Raw genomic sequence first — 23981 nt, 5'->3', positions numbered from 1 at the left:
AGTCCTGCCATTTGGACAAGATCATTCTTTAGGTCAAACTCCTTTAAGATGGCAACGAAATGATCTATCTGCCCTAATTAGGGCCTGAGATTCTACTGTGGAATGGAACAACCAAAGCCAATCCGTAAGAGAAAAGAGATCTGAGCAGACCCACAGATCCAAACCTCACACCTTCTTGGCAAGTAGATCCAGTTAAACCAACCTTTCTGCTTTTAAAGAGAGAGTTACATTCCTGTCTATTGTCATCAAGGCTGAATGTGTCGAATGTTCTTGCTCAAAGCCCCATCATTTGACTTTGGGGGAGACAATCTCTAATGCAAAAATAAATAAATAAATAAATAAATAAATAAATAAATAAATAAATAAATAAATAAATAAATAAATAAATGGAACGAAAAGCCGGCAAGAAGAATGTTCGCCGGGAGCCGATGATGATGATGATGCGTGGAATCTGGGGATCAGTAAAGAGCTGGGCGGTAAATATTTTAAATCACTGACAAAATCAGATTCTTGGAGCTGTCAACACGTTTGCTCACCGACGTTTGCATCAACCCAGCTTTTCCATCTCCTTTGCCCAGGCTGCCTTTCCCTCTCTGCCCAACAGCTGGCGCTTTTTTGCTATCATTTTGCTATCGTTTTTCTCTCCACCTCTCTGACTTGGGGGGGCGGTGGTGGCCGTGGTCGCTGCGCGGCTCGCAGGTCACATGGCCCGCCGGAGCGAGGCCACCCTGCGAGAGGAGGTGAGGCTCCGGCGAGCACCCGGGCCGCGGGCGTCTGCGATGGCTCCTCCGGGGCATTAAGCCGAGCCGGCCTCGGCGACAACGGAGACGGCCCCCTAGCGTGCCATGCAGGGGGATTTGACTGCCGCCACTCGGTAGGTTTCCTAGACGCGCTCTCCGCCCAGTCCTTTCGGTTTCGCAGCCCCGGAGAGCCACCCGAGCCGGGGGGCGAGGCTCTGCTTAAGGGTGGCAGCCGCAGGGCTGGCACCGCCCGCTAGGGCCTCTGTGTCTCCGGCGCTCGCTCCGGGCAGGCAGGCAGGCAGACTCAGGCTGCGTCCTGCCCAGCCCCGAAGGGCGTCCCCGCGGGCAGAAGCCGGGCCGAGCCGGGCCTGGGCACTGGGGGTGCGTGTATGCCGGGCGCGGTGCCTGCTTTTCCCAGGAGCTGCAGGGCGCGGCTGGCAGGAAGACGCCAAGCCGGCTCGTGCGTGCCCAGGTGAGCTCCCCGCGTGCCCAGCTTGCAGGGGCCTTGCGTGCAGGTAGGCGAGTCGACCCAGAGTGTTAACCCGCCGATTGCAGCCTTGGGGATCCCCGTACCCCTTTGCAGCAGGGAGGTCGGGGAGAGAGGGCGAGGAAGACCAACAGGCCGAGGAGGGCGGCGTCTCCCTTCCAGGATATCCTCCTGGAAATGGGAGCCACCGCGGAATTCACCCCCCGTGCGCTTTGGCGCAAAGAATATTGAGGTTCCAGAGCCGAGGGCAGTAGCCAAGGCCAGCGACAGAGGCTGGATCCCAAAGGGTGGGGTTCTGTTACCCACGTTCTCTTTCTTCCCCCCAAAGCTGTATCAGGCTACCAGGCAACACTCGCCTTAGGTCAGGTTCGGGGTACGGGTGTGGTTGGTGCCGCACTGCGCCCGCGATGTTCCCCCGAAAGGGAAGGGAGCTTCTGTAGGGTGGGTGTGACCTGGGCACCCCCATCCCACCCTACCCCCCCCCCCGCACTCTTTCTGCAGGACAGCTCCCATCTCTCCCAGGTCCACCTTGAGCAAGGCCTGCCAATAGGTGTGTGGACCAGTTCATTTGTATTAGCCCAGGAGAGAAGAAAGGGAAAAAGAGTGTTTTTAATTTTTTCTGCTGTGCATTTCTAAAGGACACTGCCTAAGCTCATTTAAGTGGTGTGTGTGTGTGTGTGTGTGTGTGTGTGTGTGTGTGTGTGTGTAACACCTGCCATTAATTGTATTATTAGGATTTTTATTTCAACAGGGATAGCTGATTGCAAAAAAACATCCTGGAGACAGACAGATGTGTGAAGGAGAATATAAAGATAGTTTAAAATGAAAGTAGAGAAGGTTGACATTTTCTGGATCTCTCCTATTGTCTCTGCATGCACGTTTAGATTAAACGTAAAGGCAAAAAAAAAGGGGGGGGTTCGTTTTAATTTGGGGTAAAGTAACTCTCTTCTCTTTCTGTCCTGGCCTTCTGAGTCTGTGTGGGAGAATTGACTTAAGTCTTTTGCCCCTTCAGTTGGAAACTTTATGGGTTTTTTTTCTCCCCCTCCTAAGCATTCTTTAGTTCTACACATTATGATACTGGTTTTGTCTGTCATATATGTTGCACAATCTTTGCCAGTTTACCCAATGCTTTCCTAACTTTGCTGGGTTTTGTTTTAAAATCTTTGACTATAGATGAATTGAACTTCTTTACGTAGTCAGTTCTATTTTTCTTTTTCATTGTGGACTATATTAGAAGATTACTGAAAAAGAACTTTCGTTTTCTTTTTTTTGTTTTGTTTTGTTTTTGTTTTGGGCCACAACCAGCAGTGCTCAAGGGTTATTGCTTAGCTCTTCTCTCAGGAATTACTCCTGGCAGTGCTCAGGGAACCATAAGGAATGTGGAGGATCAAATCCAGGTCTGCCTCGTGCAAGGCAACTGCCCTATCTGCTGTACTATGGCATTGTCCCAAAAGGCCTTCCTTAATACAAAATTATGTAACTGTTCTCCTGTAGTTTTAAGTACTCTTAAGTTTTTATTTTAATGTGGAATATCTGCTAGCTATAATTTAACTTGTATGATGGATGACTCCTTACAATTTAAACTCCACCTTACACTTTTTCTAAGTATTTAGCTGGTTTTACAAAGCTATTTGTGGGGTGAGATCTGAGAAGCTAGGCCCTATTGTGAGAAGCTCAGGGCTTACTTCTGGATAAGGATAGCCTTAACCCTGTACTCTCTCTGGTAGCTATATAGCTATTTATTTAAATTGCTTCAACTAAGGGTAGAATTTTTGCATAAATCCTCTTTATAAGTCTTTAAACCAGGGGACCTCAAACTTTTTAAACAGGGGGCCAGTTCACTGTCCCTCAGACCATTGGAGGGTCTGACTATAGTAAAAACAAAACTTATGAGCGAATTCTTATGCACACTGCATATATCTTATTTTGCAATGAAAAAACAAAACAGATACAAATACAATATGTGGCCCGCGGGCCATAGTTTGTTAAACCCTGAAGTTACAGGTTTAATATCTAATTAGCTAGTCATTCTTTTATCATTAGCATCATTTTCCTGACCTTAAAAAAATTTCGACTTACCAAAGTATAGTTTGCATGCAACATATGCACCTCAAATATACAGTTCATTGTTTGTCAAATTTATACATGAAACTAATTTAATAAATGATGCAAAGTATTGCATAAACTATGTCATCATTTCACAAAAGACATGATATCTTCCATTGTCCTTCTATTGTGCCTTCAGAGGCAGCCTATCCTAAGAGTTTATCTTAGTACTATTTCTGGGTGATCTTTACAATACTTTGGTCAAGTTCTTCAGCCTCCCTCTACTTCCTCAGAAGATGCAAACACAATTATAATTGGTTTTCTATTATATTTTGATAGCATGGTTTCTAAGAGTTGGGAGCCTCAGTGTCCTGCTCCACATCTCAGTGCCTGGAACAAGACTTAGAATTTATTGAATTTAACAATTACCAATGATTATAAAAACAATACATCTTTTTGTACAAATATAGAAAATGAAACAGGAAGCCTCCATCCACCATGGAAGTTGCATTTCTCTACTGAATACTCTATCCTAAGAAGAAAAAAAATCATGCCATTACATTTTCTATAATATACATGGACATTATTTGCATTTTTCCTTCACAGATCATTTTCTTCTACTCAGGCTACTAGGACAAATTCTTTTTTGTTTGTTTTTGGTTTCTTTGGTTCACACCCCATGACTCTCAGGGATTACTCCTGGCTATGCGTTTAGAAATTGCTCCTGGCTTGGGGAACCATATGGTATGCTGGGGGATGGAACCACGGTTCGTCCTGGGTCAACCGCATGCAAGGCAAATGTCCTACCACTGCGCCTATGCTCTGGACCCTAAGACAAATTCTTTAAAAACAGAAATGGGGCCGGAGAGATAGCATGGAGGTAAGGCATTTGCCTTTCATGCAGAAGGTCATCAGTTCAAATCCCGGCATCCCATATGGTCCCCCGAGCCTGCCAGGAGCAATTTCTGAGCGTGGAGCCAAGAGTAACCCCTGAGCACTGCCAGGTGAAACCCCCCCCAAAAAATAAACAAAAAAAAATAAAAACAGAAATGATTTCTCACCATTAGGGAAATTGGACATTTAAGCTAGGGATGTCAGGAGCTAGGGATGCCAGGATGCCAGGATACTTGCTGAAAATTCCTTTCTACCTTCTTGCTGTGTTCTCACTGGCAGAACAAGAGACCAGAGAAGAAGCTGGCACTCCTCTTACCTACGCCTTTCATAAAAGCTTCACTATCTAGGTGAATTACCCCTCATACTACTACCTCCACATTCATGTTGGAGATTTTGTTTTAGATATGTGAGTTAAGAAAGAAGACAACACCAAAGGTGGTTGGTTCAAATCCCGGTGTCCCATATGGTCCCCCGTGCCTGCCAGGAGCTATTTCTGAGCAGACAGCCAGGAGTAACCCCTGAGCACCTCCGGGTGTGGCCCAAAAACAAACAAACAAAAAAAGAAGACAAGGGGCCGGAGTGGTGGTGCACCTGCTAGCCTAGGATGGACCGCGGTTTTAGATCCACCGGCATCCCACATGGTCCTCCAAGCTAGGAGCGATTTCTGAGCACATAGCCAGGAGTAACCCCTGAGCGTCACTGGGTGTGGCCCAAAAAATAAAAAAGGAAGGAAGGAAGGAAGGAAGGAAGGAAGGAAGGAAGGAAGGAAGGAAGGAAGGAAGAAGGCAAACATTCAGTTCATAACAAAAGTACTTGGGGTTTTCTAGGGCCATACCCAGATATGCTCAGGACTTATTCCCCACTCTGTGCTCAGGGATCATTTCTGGCAGTGCTGGAAGAGAATATGAGGTGGGATGTGATTGGTATATCATATACAGTATACTGGAAATCAAGTATTGTCAACCATAGACAAAGTGTCTTAACCACATTCTCTCTCTCTCTCTCTCTCTCTCTCTCTCTCTCTGATTTCTAATGTCAGTATTTAAAAAACCTTTTTTTTTCTTTTTGTAATTGTATTGCTCTCTTGTATAATTACCTAAAAATATGTTCCCTGTTTCTGGCCATTATCTTATGCCTCATCCTCTCCTATTTCTTACTACTGCAAGGAATATTCTTATCTATCTTTGGTAGTATTTGCGAAAAAATTTTAGGTTACATTTTCAGAAGTAGAATTTCTGTTTTCAATGGGATAAGCATATAATATTTTTATAGTTATTGTCCCTACTTTCTGTTCAAAGGTTGTATTAGTTTCTATGAACATGCCATTAAACTGAGACATTCTTCTTGAAGAGAGTTGATATTGTGTCAAACAAAGATTAATTTTGGAATAGTGACCTCTCCCTTCTTTCATGAGTGAGTCTTTCCAGTCATAAATGTTATTTTTCTTCATTTATTAAAGTTTTGGTTGTTTTTTTTTTTTGGTTTTTGGGCCACACCCGTTTGACGCTCAGCGGTTACTACTGGCTATGTGCTCAGAAATCGCCCCTGGCTTGGGGGGACCATATGGGACGCTGGGGGATCAAACCATGGTCCTTTCCTTGGCTAGCGCTTGCAAGGCAGGCACCTTACCTCTAGCGCCACCTCGCCAGCCCCAAAGTTTTTTAAATATACTTTAGGAGAATTTTATGGTATGTATGTTCTAGATAATTCTTCAATTTATTCTTAAGTCTTTTAATTGCTTCCCTTTCCCCCCATTTGAATGAAATTTAATGGTATTCCTTTACTGACTTATCAGATGAAAGCACACAAATATATGCATGTGTGTCTACACATTCATAATAGATTATATGTAATAGTATGTGAATAAATCCCCATAATTCCATGGGAAAGGGGACCTGGATCTGGAGCAAGAACTGCCCCAGGAAATCATCCAAACTAGGCTCAGGCTGGATTAATGAAACATGGGTACGGTGATATTTCCACCATGTGGAGCAAGAGACAGAGGCTGGCAGGGAATATAGTATTTATTGGGAATATAGGAATTAAGGTAAAGAACCTATCTAGAAATTTCTCCTTCCCAGGTGGGTCTTTGACATGTAAAATAGAAAGCCTTCATTGTTAAGGGTGAAGGCCAATATGCCATAACAGTTTAGGGTGAAGGCTGGTTAATTCAAAAATAGTATATGTTGTTTTTTCATATTAAAGCCATAAAATAACATTCTGTAAGTCTCTGATAACTTCTAATGGTTTTTAAGATGATTTTCCTGGGCTTGTAGTATGTGTAGCCAATATCACATATTGATTGAGGATATCTTCTGGAACCTATTTGCTGTATTCAAGTTTTGCTGCCAATTTATGAACTTCATTAATCTTCAAAGCAAGTTCATTGTGCCTTAGTTTTTCTATTGTAAAATGGGCTTAGCAATAACATTTCTAGGCTTGCTAAATCCACTGAATACTTAGAACAACGTTCAGCACAGAATTGGACTCTATAAATACAAATAAACTTATCTCAGAATTTTATATGAACAGGCTTTTTGATTTTCTCATTTTAAAACTGAAGAACTAGTGCTTGCTTAGACAGCACATATACTAAAATTGGAACAATACATAGAAGATTAGCATTGCCCCTGTGCAAGGATGACACGCAAATTCGTGAAGCGTTCCATATAAAAAATAAAAACCTGAAGAACTAAACAACTTGATTGACATTATTTTTGCTCAACATTGAACTTCTTTTATGCATAGAGCATTGTCCTGGGTTTAAGAAAAAGAAAAAGAGGCTAAATTAATAAACAAGGAATTTCGAATTCAATAGGGTCCATGAGTAGTCAAGAAAGATAGAAGGCATCTTGGAAAAATATGTGAGCCTTGCATTTTGTTTTATGTTTGAATTTCCAGTTTTTGACATGGTACATCTATGCAAGTTATTTTAAAACAAGATCTGTAAAGTAAAAGAAGTTAAATTTATGGGGCTGGAGGGATAGCACAGTGGTAGGGCATTTACCTTGCATGTGACTGACCCAGGACAGACCCGGCTTCAATCCTCAACATCCTATATGGTCCTCTGAGCCTGCCAGGAGTGATTTCTGAGTGCTGAGCCAAGAGTAACCCCTGAGAGTTTCTGAGTGTAGCCCCAAAACAAACAAACATAAACAATTTACATTTATAGGTGATGTTGAAATCATACTTCATATTTTAAAAAGAAAATAGAAACATAGTCTTGTAAGCCTCATGTCAGAGTGTGGCTTTATGTAAAACAAACCTGTCTCCTGATCATAAAATCAAATTCCTGAATTGGAAGTCAATATTGAAGCTTGTTCTGTCTCTTAACAGCATATAACATAGGGGTCAGATGCTTTGTGAGTATTTTAGAAATTTTCAGACTCTTTGAGAAGATTGCTATATTCTTTGTTTCTTCCTGAGATCTTAGGAATTATCTGCATTTCTTTTATGTTGAACCCCTACACTTCCCTGCCAGTTGATGACGAGTGAACTTGACCAATGGCAAACTTTAGTGAGGCAGTAAGTGTACAAGTAGAGGCTGGAGTGATAGCATAGAGGTAGGGCATTCTCCTTGCATACAGCTGACACAAGATGGACCCTCAGTTTGCTCCCTGGCATCCCATATGGTCCCCCAAGCCAGGAGCAATTTCTGAGCACATAGCCAGTAATAACCCTTGAACATCACTGGGTGTGGCCCAAAAACCAAAAAATAAAAAATAAAAAGTGTACAAGTAATATATTTATTATTATTGTAAAAAAGTTTCCATTTATAATCTTCAGTTGATTTAAAATTTTCCTTTGTTATTTTTTTTTTGGTTTTTGGGTTACACCTGGCAGTGCTTGGGGACCATATGGGATGCCGGGATTTGAACCACCATCCTTCTGCATGCACGGCAAATGCCGTACCTCCACGCTATATCTCCAGCCAGATTTAAAATTTTCTTTTGGTATGATTTTTACACCAGATGTTCACAAAGGGCTCTGGAGAGATACTCATGATAGTATACACCTGTCGCTGCTCAGTTCTAGAGACTTCTAGCCAAATATGTCTCTGTTACTACAATTTTTAGGCAAGTCTTTCAACCTGTAGCCTTATGGCCCCTGATGGATTTTCCAGTGTATTCCAGGGGCCCCAGGTAAAAATTGTGTAAGTGGAAGGCCATGGCATGAGAGCAAGGGACCAACCAACTGCCATGGAAATATGTTGAGGAAACTCTACATTCAACCTTCTGTGTGAGCACAAATATCTACATGTTTGACAGCATTATGATCATGGGTCAGCTTTTCAGCAGTCTCTGGAGTGGCAGGCTTCTGTTGGTCTTTGACAAGTTTTCTCAATAGTAGAGCTCATTTTTGAGATTAATTTGGTCTCAGCAAGAAAAAGAAGAATCTTTGTGACTCCTCTGTGACATATCAGGTATGCATTTTCCTTTCACATTTTTAAATGAGGTCAGAGAGGCACTGTAAAAACAGACTCTAAGTCTGTTGACTACTCAGCAAGTAGATTTTGTCACAGTTATCTTGCCCTGCAATGTCAATGAGTCCCAAGAGTACATAGCTCTCCACCGCTCATCATGGTGACTGCATTGTTGCCAGAAATAGGGGAGACATTCTCAGATGATATGTGTTTGCTTTGTAGAGGTCAGGAGATATGTTTTTTGTTTTTGCTGTTGTTGTTGTTGTTGTTGTTGTTGTTTTTGGGCCACACCCAGTGACAATCAGTGGTTACTCCTGGCTATGCACTCAAAATCACTCCTGGCTTGAGGGATCATAAGGGACCTCAGGGGATCGAACCTCAGTCCGTCCTAGGCTAGCACTTGCAAGGCAGATGTCTTACCCCTTGCGCCACAGCACGGGCCCTGGGAGATATGTTTTAACATAGCTCGTTTCAACATATGTCACCGTCACTTAAACACACTTAGTTGTTGGCATTGCTAAATCAGTTTTGTATCCTCTTCAAGTTTAGTAATAATTTCAGCTTTACCACTAGGATGTTGACCCATATTTCACCACTATGAGTGGTGGCCATCTACCCAAAGAACATACCCCAGCCAACTTTTCTCCCCCTAAAACTCAAATTGCAATGTAAGGCACATGAAATAATCTGATTCTGATCGATGGTATGGAGCTGAGTTCAGCTGAGGTACAGCTACCCACAGATCCATATGTAATAAATACATACCGTGTGTGTGTGTGTGTGTGTGTGGTGTGTGTGTGTGTGTGTGATAACACAGCAGGTAGGGCATTTGCCTTGCATGGTGCCCCCCCCCACTCATCCCAGGCATCCTATATGGTCCCCTGAGCCTTCCAGGAGTGATATCTGAGCACAGAGCCTGAAGTAACCACTGAGCACCCACTGAGTGTGGCCTAAAAACATAAACAAGAAACAACAACAACAACAAAAATACATGCTGGCATGGGATTAATAGTACAGCATGTAACACAATTGCCTCTCAGTAAGCTGACCTGGGTTCAATCACTGGCACCCTATATGGTCCCCTGAGCATGGAACCAGAACTAAATCCTGAGTACCACCAGGTGTGGCCTCAAAACAATAGTGACAAAAAAATTTGCATGCTGTCAATATTACCTTTGAGATCTTTGGCCATGCATCACCAAGAAAGTGGGGTCAAAGTAACAATGAACATGTCTGTGTCCTCTGATCCGAAGCTCTCTTCTTCCTTGATCTCTAACAGATCAGCAGACTCCCACCTACATTTTTATTTTGAAAATGATTTATTTTTTTATTTTACAACCACATTTTTAAATCAAGGAACTTTTGAGATGTTTTTAATTTTATTACATCTAGCAGGGAAATTTCCTGGGGTTAAAGGTCCTCTTCTTCTTCTTCTTTTTTTTTTTAAAGGTCCTCTTCGTATCAATCTGCACTGGGTTCTAATACAAAAGGAGGTGGAGGAGGGAATTGGGAACCTAAACTTGAAGGGAAAAGGCTGAGAGCTACAACACAAGGTGGCTTGATTAGGACTAACATCTCCATGATTTTTTTTTTTTTTGCCCTCCTTCTTTAAATAATGAAATCTAAGGCAAAGTATCATGCTTGCTTTATATACATACAGCTTTCAAAGCGTCTTCTCTCTCACTTCTTTTGTACAAAAAGTACAAGAGCTATAACACCAGCTTCCTCCACAAGATTCTGGGAAATAATGTAGGAGAAGCTACAGTTCTGAAAGGACTGGATGCTTTGAGGGCCTCTCTAATCATAGCTAAACAAACATGTCAGTTTGTTCAGGCAGGAGATATCTGGCATGTATTGCTAAGTGCCTGGTATCCATGGTGATCAAGTCTGATAAGCTAATTGCGCTCCAGGAGAGTTTGTTCCTGTATAGAAGGTCAATTGGCAAAGGACTAGCAGAACTCTTTGACAATCTATTATTACAGACAAAACATTTTTAATGTTAACTATATTTAACATAGTTTTCTTTTTTGTTTGTTTTTGTTTTGGGGCTACACCTGGTGACACTCAGGGGTTACTCCTGGCTATGCGCTCAGAAATCGCTTCTGGCTTGGGGGACTATATAGCACATCGGAGGATCTAACCTCAGTCCGTCCTAGGTAAGGCAGACGCCTTACCCTTGCACCATCTCTCTGGTCCCTTAGCATTGTTTTCTATACGTGAATAGTACTTCAACCATGTGTAAACAGGTACGAGTTAAGAAAAATATTGGTGGGGGTAGTTCTGGAGCTGTATAGTACAGCAGGCGGGCATTTGCCTTCCAGGTGGCCAACCAGGTTTGATCACACATACCTGTTTTGCGCCCCAACTATGACCCGAAATGATCCATGAGTAAGAGTCAAGAGTAAACCCTGGGGCTGGAGAGATAGCACAATAGTAGGGTGTTTGTCTTGCATGCGACTGACCCAGGAAAGACCCAGGTTCAATTCCCTGCATCCCATGTGGTCCCGAGCCTGCCAGGAATGATTTCAGTGCAGAGCCAAGAGTAACTCCTGGGGCCGGAGAGATAGCACAGTGGCGTTTGCCTTGCAAGCAGTCGATCCAGGACCTAACGTGGTTGGTTCGAATCCCGGCGTCCCATATATATGGTCCCCGTGCCCGCCAGGAGCTATTTCTAAGCAGTTAGCCAGGAGTAACCCCTGAGCACCTCCAGGTGTGGCCCAAAAACCAAAAAAAAAAAAAAAAAAAAAAAAAAAAAGAGTAATTCGGGAGTGCTACTGGGTGTGCCCCCAAAACAAGCAAACAGACAAAAACAAGAGTAAACCCTAATGGGACTGAAGCAATTGTACAGCAGGTAGGGCATTTTTTCTTGCAAGCAGCTGACCTGGATTTGATCCCTACAAATCATATGGTCACCTGAGCATGCCTGGAGCGATTTCTGAATGCAGAGCCAGGATTCACCCCTGAGTACCTCCAGGTGTACTTCCCCCAAACAAAAATCAAATAATGAGTGAGCCCTGAACATTGCTGGACATAGCCCCCAAAAGAATAATTTTTCTTTTTGGTTTTTAGGCCACACCCAACAGTACTCAAGGATTACTCCTGGCTCTGCACTCAGAAGTCACTTCTGGCAGGCTCGGGGGACCATATGGGATGCCGGGAATTGAACCCGGGTCTGTCCTGGGTCAGCTGTGTGCAAGGCAAACATCCTATTGCTGTGCTATTGCTCTGGCCCCCAAAAGAATAAAATTTAAAAATATTTCCCCCACACCATTTCCCAAACTACTTAATTCCCATCTTTGGAGGTAATGCTACCAATTTCTTTCATATTCTTCTGAAAATAGTGTATATAAAGCAAAACAAATATGTGTACAATTTTTCCTTTTTTTTTGACACATGGCTTGCTTTTTCATGTATTCTTTAATTGAAAATATCTTTAAAATTTTTCTTATCTATAGAGTTTGCTTCTTCCTCCCCCCTTTTCTTAGTAGAATACAAGTTCTGTCATTAGCAAATTCTACAACATAGAATTATTAGATTACTGTCAGATCCTTAAACCTTTTTTTTTTTTTTTCATCTTATAACTGAAAATGTGGGGCTGGAGTGATAGTGCAGCGGGTAAAGCATTTGCTTTGCATGTGGCTGATCCAAATTTGATTCCTGGCATCTCATATGGTCTCCCGGAGCCTGCCAGGAGTGATTTCTGAGCGCAGAGCCAGGAGTGACCCTTGAGTGCAGCTGGGTGTGGCCCCCAAAACAAATAACCCTGTAAATCTATGGTCCTTTACCAGTCTTCCTCTCCCTGCTCTCCACATTTCTTGCCTCTGGAAGCACTATGCTACTCTGCTTCTGAGTTCTACTTTTAAGATTCTACTTATAAGTGATACCTGGCAGTATCTTTCTCTTTGCCTTTTTTCATTTAGCAAATTGCCCTCCAGGTTCAACCATATCATCACAAATGGTAAGATTTTTTCCCTTCCTTTTTAAAAACAATGATTAAATATTTATAAGATTATATTATGATATTTAATAATTCTGTGTTATCTTAGCAAGGTGAATCTTGAAGCCACAGAGAACCCTGAATTATCCTAAAGCTACTAGAAAGACTTTTTGTTAGGCCTTTTCTTGAGAATGATCTTTAATTATTTTCTTCTTGAGGCCTCTGGATGTTATGCTTCTGTATTTGCATGTGTATCTAACTATTAAATGAAGGGGCTGGAGCAGTAGCACAAGCGGTAGGGCATTTGCCTTGCACTCACTAACCTAGGACGGACTGCGATTTGATCCCCCTGCACCCCATACGGTTTCCCAAGCCAGGAGCGATTTCTGAGCGCATAGCCAGGAGTAACCCCTGAGCATCACCAGGTGTGGCCCAGAAAGCAAAACAAACAAACAAACACAACAACAAAAAACTCTATTAAATGGAAAGTACCTGGGAAGTAAGAATAATTTTAGAATAATAATAATAATAATAATAATAATATAATGGCTGTTATTATTATCATTTGTGTTGTAATGTCTATGTCTACTCATATTCCTGGTTTGTATTTATTTATTTTATTCTGAGCTACGCTTTCTGCTACTCGGGCGCGGAGGGGTTGCTCCTGACTCTACACTCAGAAATTACTCCTGGTGATGCTTGATGGACCATTTGGGATGCCAGGGATTGAACCCGAGTCGGCTGTGTGCAAGACAAATGTCCTACCTGCTATTACCACACACCCCCATTTTTTCTTAGTCTCTCTAAACTTTTGTCCTTTTTGTACTTAAAAAAATTAATTTTAATTTTAATTTATTTTGACCTCTAATTTATTTCTGCTTTAATCCTTTTTTTATTTCCTTTCTACTTTTAACTTTGGCCTTAGTTCATGCTTTTATTTTTATTTTCTTTGATGTTTCTCGTTTCAAGCTTTTTGGAGACCTTTCTCTTTTGTCTTAACATAAGCATTTAATACTCTAAATTCCCCTTCAGAGGAGTGTTTTTCAGCTAGGGGCCATATGGCTCCCTGTATTTCCCAGGACATGTCAAGGGACTCAGGTGAAAAAAATCACATGAATGACATGCAACTCAGGAGCATGATCCTATAAGTGCCAAAGGAAAAAACAAGGTCAGATGGGATGCTCTAGGATTCATGGTTTTTGCTGCAGCTTTGTTCTTTGTTTCAAGTGTTTTTTTCTTTATGATTTATTCTCCTATTGATTATTCTGAAATATGTTTTTTTTCATTTCTACATGTTTTTCAAATTTTCAATCCTCCCATAATCAATGTTTAGGCTTTGACTATTGTGGTAATAAATGATACTTGATGTGATTTCAGTGTTTATTAAAGTTTGTGTTGTATCCTATTACATATATAATGCTGAAGACTTCATTGTCTACTTGAACAGAATGTATATTCTACTGCTGTAATTAGGTGGAGTACTCGATATATGGCTCTGAGGTCCATCTGTCATATATGAAGTTAATACGCAATATTCACTTTCAATTTCCTATCTGAATGATATGTTGACAGTAGTATCTTATTATATTTTACTGTTGTTCTACTGTCTATATCTTCAAACATGTTAGTTTTAAATAGTACTTGCTAATGTATTTAGTGTTTCAAAACTGAATGCACATATATTTACAACTTTTATGTTCTTTTTTGTTTGGTTTGGTTTGGTTTGGTTTGGTTTTGGTTTTGGTTTTGGTTTTGGGTCACACCTAGCAGCGCTCAGGGGTTGCTCCTGGCTCTAGGCTCAGAAATCACCCCTGGCAGGCACAGGGGACCATATGGGATGCCGGGATTCGAACCACCGTCCTTCTGCATGAAAGACAAACGCCTTACCTCCATGCTATCTCTCCAGCCCCTAACTTTTATGTTATTTTAATTAACTGAACTATTATTACTTAAATCTTATATATGCTTTATTTTAATGTTGAGTATTGAACCTAGAGGCTCATACATGCAAAATATAAACTCTTACTCTGAGTTATATCCTCAGCCCTACTGAGATTTTTTTTCAAACACATTCAATTATTTTATGTCTTTTAATTGTTGAATCTAGTTAGCACATTTAAAGTCATCGAGGGGCCTGAAGACATATTACATGGGTTAGAGTTGTTCTCTTGCATAAAACTAATGTCTGTTTGATCCCCAACAATACATGTGGTCCCCTGAGTGATCCCAAATACAATGTCAGGGAGAGCCCCAGAATACTGTTCAGTATGACCTACCCCCTATAGAAAAAAATTCTTTATAGTTATGGAATTTTATTATTACTGTTTTGTTCATTGTTTTCTTATTTTTAAATCCTTTATTTGTTTCTTTTACTTTTTCATTTTGGGGGGGGTTTGAGTGGTGGGGCTGGGATTGATCCAAGTGCTCCTGTATGCAAAGCATGCATTATAGTCTCTGAACTATCTCCCCACGTCATCTGTGTTCTTTACTTGTCCTCTTCTTGTTCACCACAGTTGGTGATTTCCCCTAAGAGCCTAAAACTATCTTCCCTCTTTTTCGTTTTTTTTTTCTTTCATGCTCTGATTAGATGAATTCCATTCCCCTGTTTTCAAGGTTGTTGAACTATCTTATTATTACTTTTTGTCATTTTCACAATATATCCCTTTGTTTTTTACTTTTCTTTAATTCTCATTGTTACTTTCTGCACACAATAATCATTTCTTCCAGTCTTGACTAACCAGTCTATCATGCTGAAGTTAAATTGCACCAATTAGAAATTGAATGATGTTGGGGGCCGGGCGGTGGTGCTAAAGGTAAGGTGCCTGCCTTGCCTGCACTAGCCTTGGACAGACCGCGGTTCGATCCCCCGGTGTCCCATATGGTCCCCCAAGCCAGGAGCAACTTCTGAGCACATAGCCAGGAGTAACCCCTGAGCGTTACTGGGTGTGGCCCAAAAACCAAAAAAAAAAGAAAAAAGAAATTGAATGATGTCAGTCTCATAATTTCTTAAAACTTGGTTATTTTCTAAGTTTCAGTCTTTGTTTTTAGTGTCTACTACCAATTTAGAGCATGTCCAAACACTACTGTGTTCCAAAGGGGAGGATCACAGTAAGTTCTGAGTGCAGGTTGATTAGAAGCCAATGCTATAGCACTTGGGAAAGAATCTGTTACTGAGATGGCATTCATAAAGCTAAACTGCCAACTGTATGTACAGGCTTATTTCAGAGATATGCTCATGATCTGGTTTTATCTTTCAAATGAATAAGAGCGGAAGATAAGAGAATATCTACCAGCTCTATTCTAAGAGTTGTAGAATTTAGGGAGTATTATAACCAGTTCTTAAATAAGTACTGAACCAAGGGCTTGACTCTCAAACACCAGTTTGTAAAATAATTGGTCAAACCACTTCTAGGGAAAGACTGGGAAGAATTGTGTCTGTATGCCATGCATGTCTTGGCAGGTTTGGCAGCCACCGCTGCAGTGAGTATTCATACATCCATTATGAACTGCTATTTTCTTTCTCACAGATCTGTGAAAATAAACCCCATAGTGGTAGATATTTCTGGGCCTGTCACTCAGGTTGGAGTCTTAAAGTTTGGAGTACTGAATTATTGTATAACCCAAACTCTTCACCTCTCAAAGAGAAAGTGGGAGTTGAGAGATCAATAGGGATTGTGGCAGCCGGAGAGATATCATGGAGGTAAGGCGTTTACCTTTCATGCAGAAGGTCATCGGTTTGAATCCCGGCATCCCATATGGTCCCCTGTGCCTGCCAGGAGCAATTTCTGAGCACGGAGCCAGGTAAAACCCCTGAGCACTGCCAGATGTGACCCAAAAACCACACACACACACACACTCACACACACACAAAATAGGGATTGTGCCTTCAGAATCTGGCACTAGGGTAGGACTTAAGATAAGATATATGCAAGCCTTTCCTAATGTGCAAATATGAGTTTTGTCTCATTTGCCTTAAATGTAGGAGCTACTCTGTTAGTTTCATGACTTATTTTAGATGGAAATTTCTCTTGTGTAGCTAGCTGTACCTTCAGTGTATTCTTTGGAAGATGGATGTTTAGGAACCTTCTCTGTCACTATCATCTTTTTTGGAGATTACTTACTTTGTGTACTTAGTAGTCCATTTGTAGGGCCTATCATAGTCACTTGACTCCATGGATACCTACTTGATATTATTTTGGACTTGCAGATGATGCTGTAAGTCACTTTTTGCATGTGGAAATACTTGTCTACTGCAAAACCATTAGACTAAATGGAGTTTTGTTTCGAGTTATTTGTAGATTTGTTAGATGCTCATAAATTAATTCTACATAGCTTATACTAATTTTTTCTTTCATTAGCAAAATAGGTAATTACCTATTGAGTAAACCCTACTTTACTATGTTGGGTAAAGCCTGTACAGGACAGGGACATCTCTTCCAAAAGATTTATGAAAAGACAAAATGTTCTCTTTGGGAGACTGTCTTCTGTGTAAGGGTGGGAATAAGAATGCTTCTAAAACAGGAATTATTGGAGCAAATCCAGGGAGATGGGCAAGAGCTTAACACAATCAGTGTTCTGAGATCACTATCCCTTAAACTGCCCTATTCACTGATCATGTATCTACTCACTCTTGGATATTTGAAATAAGGTTAGTCCAAATTGAGATAGGATAGAGGCTGGAGAGATATCATGGAGGTAAGGCATTTATTTGCCTTGCATGCAGAAGGATGGTGGTTCGAATCCTGGCATTCCATATGGTCCCCAGAGCCTGCCAGAAGCAATTTCTGAGTGCAGAGCCAGGAGTAACCCCTGAGCACTGCTGGTTGTGACCCAAAGAAACAAAACAAAACAAAAAAAAAGAGAGAGAGAGAGAGAGATAGGATATCAATATGAAGTCCATACAGCATTTCAGACAGTGTGAAAATCAGAATATCTCATTAGCAACTGCCTCATTATCAGAATACCTAATTATCAGTGTATCTGTTATGTCAGCTCATAGTCGAAATACTTCATTAATAACTTTTCAGGGGCCCAGAGAGATAGCACAACGGTGTTTGCCTTGCAATCAGCCGATCCAGCACCTAAGGTGGTTGGTTCGAATCCCATTGTCCCATATGGTCCCCTGTGCCTGCCAGGAGCTATTTCTGAGTAGACAGCCAGGAGTAACCCCTGAGCACCGCCGGGTGTGGCCCAAAAACAAAACAAAACAAACAAAAAAAAAACAACAAAACTTTTCAGTTAGTTTCATGTCAAAATAATAGTTTCAGTACATTGTATTAAGATATATAACTAAAAATAACTCTACCTAATTTTGCTTTATATTATAACTTACATTAAATTTTAAATTAATTGTGCTAATGGAGCAAAGTTGTTCAGCAGTCTGTTCCTTTTTTTTTTTAAATTATGTTTTTGGACTTTGGGCCACAACCAGTGGCACTCAGGGTTTACTCCTGACTCTGCACTTAGAAATAATTCCTGGCGGGGCCGGCGAGGTGGCACTAGAGGTAAGGTGTCTGCCTTGCAAGCGCTAGCCAAAGAAGGACCACGGTTCGATCCCCCAGCGTCCCATATGTTCCCCCCAAGCCAGGGGCAATTTCTGAGCGTTTAGCCAGGAGTAACCCCTGAGCATCAAACAGGTGTGGCCCGAAAAACCAGAAATAATTCCTGGCAGGCTCTGGGGATCATATGAGATGCCAGGGATATAACCTACGTTGGCCACATACAAGGCAAATGCCCTCCCCACTGTGCTATCACTCCAGTCTTCCACAGCCTGTTCTTTTATGGACAAAATATAGTTTTTACATTTTTTTTTTTTTTGGTTTTTGGGCCACACCCTGTGACGCTCAGGGGTTACTCCTGGCTATGCGCTCAGAAGTTGCTCCTGGCTTCTTGGGGGACCATATGGGATGCCGGGGGATCGAACCGCGGTCCGTCCTAGGTTAGCGCAGGCAAGGCAGGAACCTTACCTCCAGCGCCACCGCCCGGCCCCTTAGTTTTTACATTTTAAAAATTTAAGAAAATAGAAGGTCTAAGAAGAATATGCAACAGAGATAGTGTGTGACATCAATAAAGTAAGATATTGCTGTCTAGTTCTAAATAAATGTATTACCAAGTTTTAGTCTACAGTATACTGAGATAGGTAGGCAGTAATCTGAGATGATAGGAGATAAAATCCAAATCATAAGGGGCCTTATTGTCATGGTAGGTAAGAAGTTGGGATATAATTAAAAGAATAAAGAGAAACTAAGCAGGAGAGAAGTATGACCAGATCGATTTTTTGAATAATTTTTGCATACATGAATACACATGCATACTTATTCCTTAAATATCTTACTTCTGGGATTTGCCTCAACAATAATGTTGCATTTGAATTATTTTTCTGACCCCATATTAATATTTGCAATGACACTTTCTTTTCTTTTTGGGGGGGGGTTTGGGGGGCCACACCCGTTTGATACTCAGCGCTTCCTCCTGGCTAAGCGCTCAGAAATTGCCCCTGGCTTGGGGGGACCATATGGAACGCTGGGGGATCGAACCGCAGTCCTTCCTTGGCTAGCGCTTGCAAGGCAGACACCTTACCTCTAGCACCACTTCTCCGGCCCCTTTTCTTTTTTGATCTTTGGGCCATATTCGGAGGTGCTCAGGGGTTACTCCTGGCTCTGCATTCAGAAATTGCTCCTGGCAGGCTTGTGGGACCATATGGGATGCAGGGAATAGAGCCTGGGTCCATCTTGGGTCAGCCATATGCAAGGCAAATGCCCTACCACTATACTGTATCCAGCCCCTGCAAAGACATTTTCTTTCTTTTCTTTCTTTTCTTTCTTTTCTTTCTTCTTTCTTTCTTTCTTTCTTTCTTTCTTTCTTTCTTTCTTTCTTTCTTTCTTTCTTTCTTTCTTTCTTTCTTTTCTTTCTTTCTTTCTTTCTTTCTTTCTTTCTTTCTTTCTTTCTTTCTTTCTTTCTTTCTTTCTTTCTTTCTTTCTTTCTTTCTTTCTTTCTTTCTTTCTTTCTTAGTTTGTTTGGGCCACACCCAGTAGCACTCAGGCTCTGCACTTAGAAATTACTCTGGTAAGTTTGGGGGCCAGGTGGGATGCTGGAATTTGAACCTGGGTTGGCCGCATGCAAAGCAAATGCCCTATTCATTGTGCTATCATTTCAGCCACTTAATGACGTTTTTATTTAGCTTAGTTTTGCTATAATACATTGATTCCTGTTGATGTTTAGGGGTTGCTCCTACCTACCTCTGGACTCAAAAATTATTGCTGGCAGTGCTTTAGGGACCATATGTGATGTCAGGGATCGAAGCTGGGTTAGCTACATGCAAGGCAAGTGCCTTACTTGTTGTTTTATATCTCCATCCCTCTAACACATTTATTCTTCATAGAAAACCTATGAAATAGGGGCCAGGAAGGTGGCACTACAGGTTAGTTGTCTGCCTTGCAAGCGGATGGACCACGGTTTGATCCTCCGGTGTCCCATATGGTCCCCAAGCCAGGGGTGATTTCTGAGCACATAGCCAGGAGTAACCTCTGAGCGTCAAACGGGTGTGGCCCAAAAACCAAAAAAAAAAAAAAAAAGAAAACCTATGAAATAGTTGTTATCTCTGAGTCATTGTGTTATGACATTTCTAGAGGAAGCTGGGGGCAACGGACTCTTCCTCTTGTCTCTGTCTGCCCTTTCCTTTGTGAAAACAATACCAACAAGATCTGGGTTCTTGTGAATGTTGTGTAAGATTAGCATATCAATCAACAAAAAGTCTTCTGTTGCAAAGATCTTGGTTTATATGCATTGCACATTCCTACCTTGTAGAAGTGTCTGCTTTCTTATTGAAAATACACATATTGGGTTGTGTACACCTATGGTCAGTCGTATCATGTATGTAATTGACTACTGAAATTCCCCAATTGCCATCCTTTCCATAAGGTGTCCTTATATTTTTCTGCTATAGGATTTGATTGTGTATGAGGAATAAATTAAAGATTTTGATTATCCAGCTTCTCTTTCCTCCTTATCTGCCCCTCCCTCGTCTGCCTTATTTCCTCTTAACACTTTCCCTCATCAAATGCTATTTAAAGATCCACCTTCAGAGATATCTTACCCTCTCAAACTCAGGGGCTCTCAAGTTTATTTTAGATAGGAGACAGTTTTTCTCAATAGTTCCAATCAAAAAGAAAAAAAAAGTTCCAATCATAGTACTTTAAAAAGCAAAACAGCACGTGGCTGATTCAGAATGGACTGTCCCATATGGTCTCCCAAACGTAGGACTGATTTCTAAGCAAATAGCCAGGAGTAACCTGAGCATCACCAGATGTGGCCCAAAAGTCAAAAAACAAACAAACAAAAAAAGCAAAACAGGAGAACAACCAATCAGATATGTAGTTGGCTAGGATTAGAGAGAAGAGAATGGGAGATCTTGACAAAATTGGTTCAAAGAATATGAATTAGTTCTTTTACAGTTTGGAAAGTACAGAAAAGACAGTTTTCAGAAGTCACTGTACCATTAAGTCAACAAATGCTGGTTGGAAATTGGAACTTTGATTGGAACTAGAGATTGCGGGCTGGAGTGGTAGCACAGTGGTAGGGCGTTTGCCTTGCACATGGCTGACCTAGGACAAACCATGGCTTGTCCCCTGGCATCCCATATGGTCCTCAAGCCAGGAGTAATTTCTGAGCACATAGCCAAGAATAACCCCCCAAAAAAGAAATGAAGATTGCCTTTTTGGTGACTAACAACCTTTGTCTGTGTGTCTACTGAGTTGAAATAAAGGTCTTACTATAGAGTACATGGCTAATAATTTGTGAAGCTAAATTAACTATCTGTTGATATGAAGACTTGTTTGGGTACACCAAGTTTTCATTTGCTCCTAGGAATCATAAAAGAATCCCCCAAATCATGAACCAAAAGCGTTACATACGGAGAACAGAGTTCACAGTCTCCAGTGGCTACACAGCCTAGAATTAAGGTTCTGGTTTCCTACACTCTGAGTTATATCTTTGGGGTTTGTCTTTTTGTTTTTGTTTTTGTTTGTTTTTCCCTCTTTTCCTCTTTTCACAATTCTGTTTCCTCTCTCTCTCTCTTTAGGTTTGCCGCATGCTGATTCTGTCCTGCATTCCAGAATGGGTTTTTCTTGGGATCAGACCTGACTATAAACTGACCTCATGAGCACCCCCTCTTCTCCAGCTGCCATGCTGCTCCGGAGGCTTAGGCGGCTCTCCTGGGGCAGCACTGCTGTCCAGCTCTTCATCTTGACGGTGGTGACATTCGGCTTGTTGGCCCCCCTTGCCTGTCACCGACTTCTCCACTCCTATTTCTATCTACGCCACTGGCACCTGAACCAAATGAGCCAAGAATTCCTGCAGCAAAGCTTGAAAGAGGGTGAAGCAGCCCTCCATTACTTCGAGGAGCTGCCCTCCGCCAATGGCTCAGTGCCCATTGTCTGGCAGGCCACCCCTCGCCCCTGGCTGGTCATCACCATCATCACTGTGGACAGGCAGCCAGGCTTCCACTATGTCCTGCAGGTGGTGTCCCAGTTCCACCGGCTGCTTCAGCAGTGTGGCCCCCAGTGTGAGGGGCACCAGCTCTTCCTGTGCAATGTGGAACGGAGCGTGAGTCATTTCGATGCCAAGCTGCTGTCCAAGTATGTCCCAGTTGCCAACCGCTATGAGGGCACAGAGGACGATTATGGTGATGACCCTTCAACTAACTCATTCGAGAAAGAGAAGCAGGACTATGTGTATTGCCTGGAGTCATCCTTGCAGACCTATAACCCAGACTATGTCCTGATGGTGGAAGACGATGCCGTTCCTGAGGAGCAGATCTTCCCCGTCTTGGAGCACCTCCTGAGGGCTCGCTTCTCTGAGCCGCACCTCAAAGATGCCCTTTACTTGAAGCTCTACCATCCCGAGAGGCTCCAGCACTACATCAACCCCGAGCCCATGCGAATCTTGGAGTGGCTGGGTGTGGGCATGGTGCTGGGGCCTCTCCTAACCTGGATCTACATGCGCTTTGCCAGCCGTCCCGGCTTCAGCTGGCCAGTCCTGCTCTTCTTCTCCCTCTATAGCATGGGTCTGGTGGAGCTGGTGGGCCGCCACTACTTTCTGGAACTGCGGAGGTTGAGCCCTTCCTTGTACAGCGTGGTCCCCGCTTCCCACTGCTGCACCCCAGCCATGCTTTTCCCTGCCCCCGCAGCCCGCCGGACCCTCACCTACCTGTCCCAGGTATACTGCCACAAGGGCTTTGGCAAAGATACGGCCCTGTTCTCCCTACTGAAGGCCAAGGGCGAGCGAGCCTATGTGGTAGAGCCCAACCTCGTGAAACACATTGGGCTCTTCTCCAGCCTCCGGTACAACTTCCAGCCCAGTCTGCTCTAGTGTGCCTCATTGAAGTGGGCCACTTGTTAGACATTCCACTCTGGAGTTCTTTATTTGGACTCGGTTGCTTGCAGATATTTCATTGTTTGGTGTTGTTAGGTTTTAAGTACTGAGACAACGAGGGGACAGATCTATCAAGAGCTGTGGCTTTAAAAGCTTTTACAAGAGCCACAGATCAGGCCCTCTCTCCCTCTACACAGCCATCCTGCCTCATGCTGTGTGACCAACCCAGTGAAGGGCCATTGAAACACTCGTTGTCTTCTCTACTTGTGTTCAGATCTGCCTTGTGATCAAGCTTGTGACTACAAAAATATTGTACACAGTGTTTACGACTATTTTAGGACTATAAAAGTAAAATTTGATGAAAGTTGTGAGCCCTTGGAATTTATTTTATATTTTTTTCTTGAGCATGAGAATGGATATATGTTTAGAATCTGTCCAAAGTGGCAAAATCATGTTGATAGATTCATTTTGTTTCAATTACCTCGTGTAATAAAAGTTGGTTAAAAACACATGAAACATCGCTGCAGCACTTGGTGTCTGGGAGACAGGTAATCTGGTGTGTGGTGTTTTCTTTTCCATATTATCTGTACCAGTTATTCCTAGAATTCATGAGAATTCCGAAACACAAGACCAAGAAGCGTCCCCCTCTGAGTAATCAGTCAGGATACTTTTGTTCAATAGTAATTTTAGATGAAAGTTCCTTTTTTAATTCTGATTCTTTTTCAATTGTACATTACAGAAGATGAGAATGGGTGAGTTCTTATTAGTAGCATGTTTCCCTCCTAACTTTTGCTGGCTCACCATTCACCTCATTTTATTTTTTTCCTCCCTAGGTGACATGATGTTCTAGAAGAAAATAGGCATATTGTGATCAGGATATCTGAATTTTCACTTTGGACCTTGCAAATACCGTAGTAAAGTCATAACCACTCTCTCAATATCTTCGCGTGCATGTAAATTGAGCAGCATATAAACCTTTTAAATTCATCTTGAGGATTCGATGATATAATGCACATAAAATACTTAGCCAAGTGCTTTACCCGTAAGAGGCCCTAGGCAAATGCCAATTCTTTTCATTCCTAT

At 42.1% G+C, this 23981-nt stretch overlaps 1 protein-coding gene and 1 non-coding gene across 3 annotated transcripts; both read left to right on the top strand.

Moving 5' to 3' along the window:
* The first annotated feature begins 574 nt into the window (after nucleotides 1-574).
* On the top strand, nucleotides 575-23450 carry PGAP4 (post-GPI attachment to proteins GalNAc transferase 4). Of its 2 annotated transcripts, none has more exons than XM_049770137.1 (2): nucleotides 575-874; nucleotides 21607-23450. In XM_049770137.1, the coding sequence occupies exon 2, from the start codon at nucleotides 21684-21686 to the stop codon at nucleotides 22893-22895; it is 1212 nt and encodes a 403-aa protein (XP_049626094.1). In that variant the 5' UTR covers nucleotides 575-874; nucleotides 21607-21683; the 3' UTR covers nucleotides 22896-23450. The 2 variants fall into 2 exon arrangements, with proteins under 2 accessions (XP_049626094.1, XP_049626102.1); XM_049770145.1 differs by lacking the exon at nucleotides 575-874 and adding an exon at nucleotides 1108-1212.
* Nucleotides 6736-6842, top strand: LOC126027298 (U6 spliceosomal RNA). The gene has a single exon (XR_007502241.1). It is a non-coding gene; the product is annotated as a U6 spliceosomal RNA (small nuclear RNA).
* Nucleotides 23451-23981: the final 531 nt, after the last annotated feature.

The sequence above is a fragment of the Suncus etruscus genome, chromosome 1 (genome assembly GCF_024139225.1).
Source record: "Suncus etruscus isolate mSunEtr1 chromosome 1, mSunEtr1.pri.cur, whole genome shotgun sequence".
Taxonomy (NCBI): Eukaryota; Metazoa; Chordata; class Mammalia; order Eulipotyphla; family Soricidae; genus Suncus; species Suncus etruscus.
The sequence above is the reverse complement of the archived record's forward strand: the minus strand, read 5'-3'. Positions and strand labels throughout refer to the sequence as shown.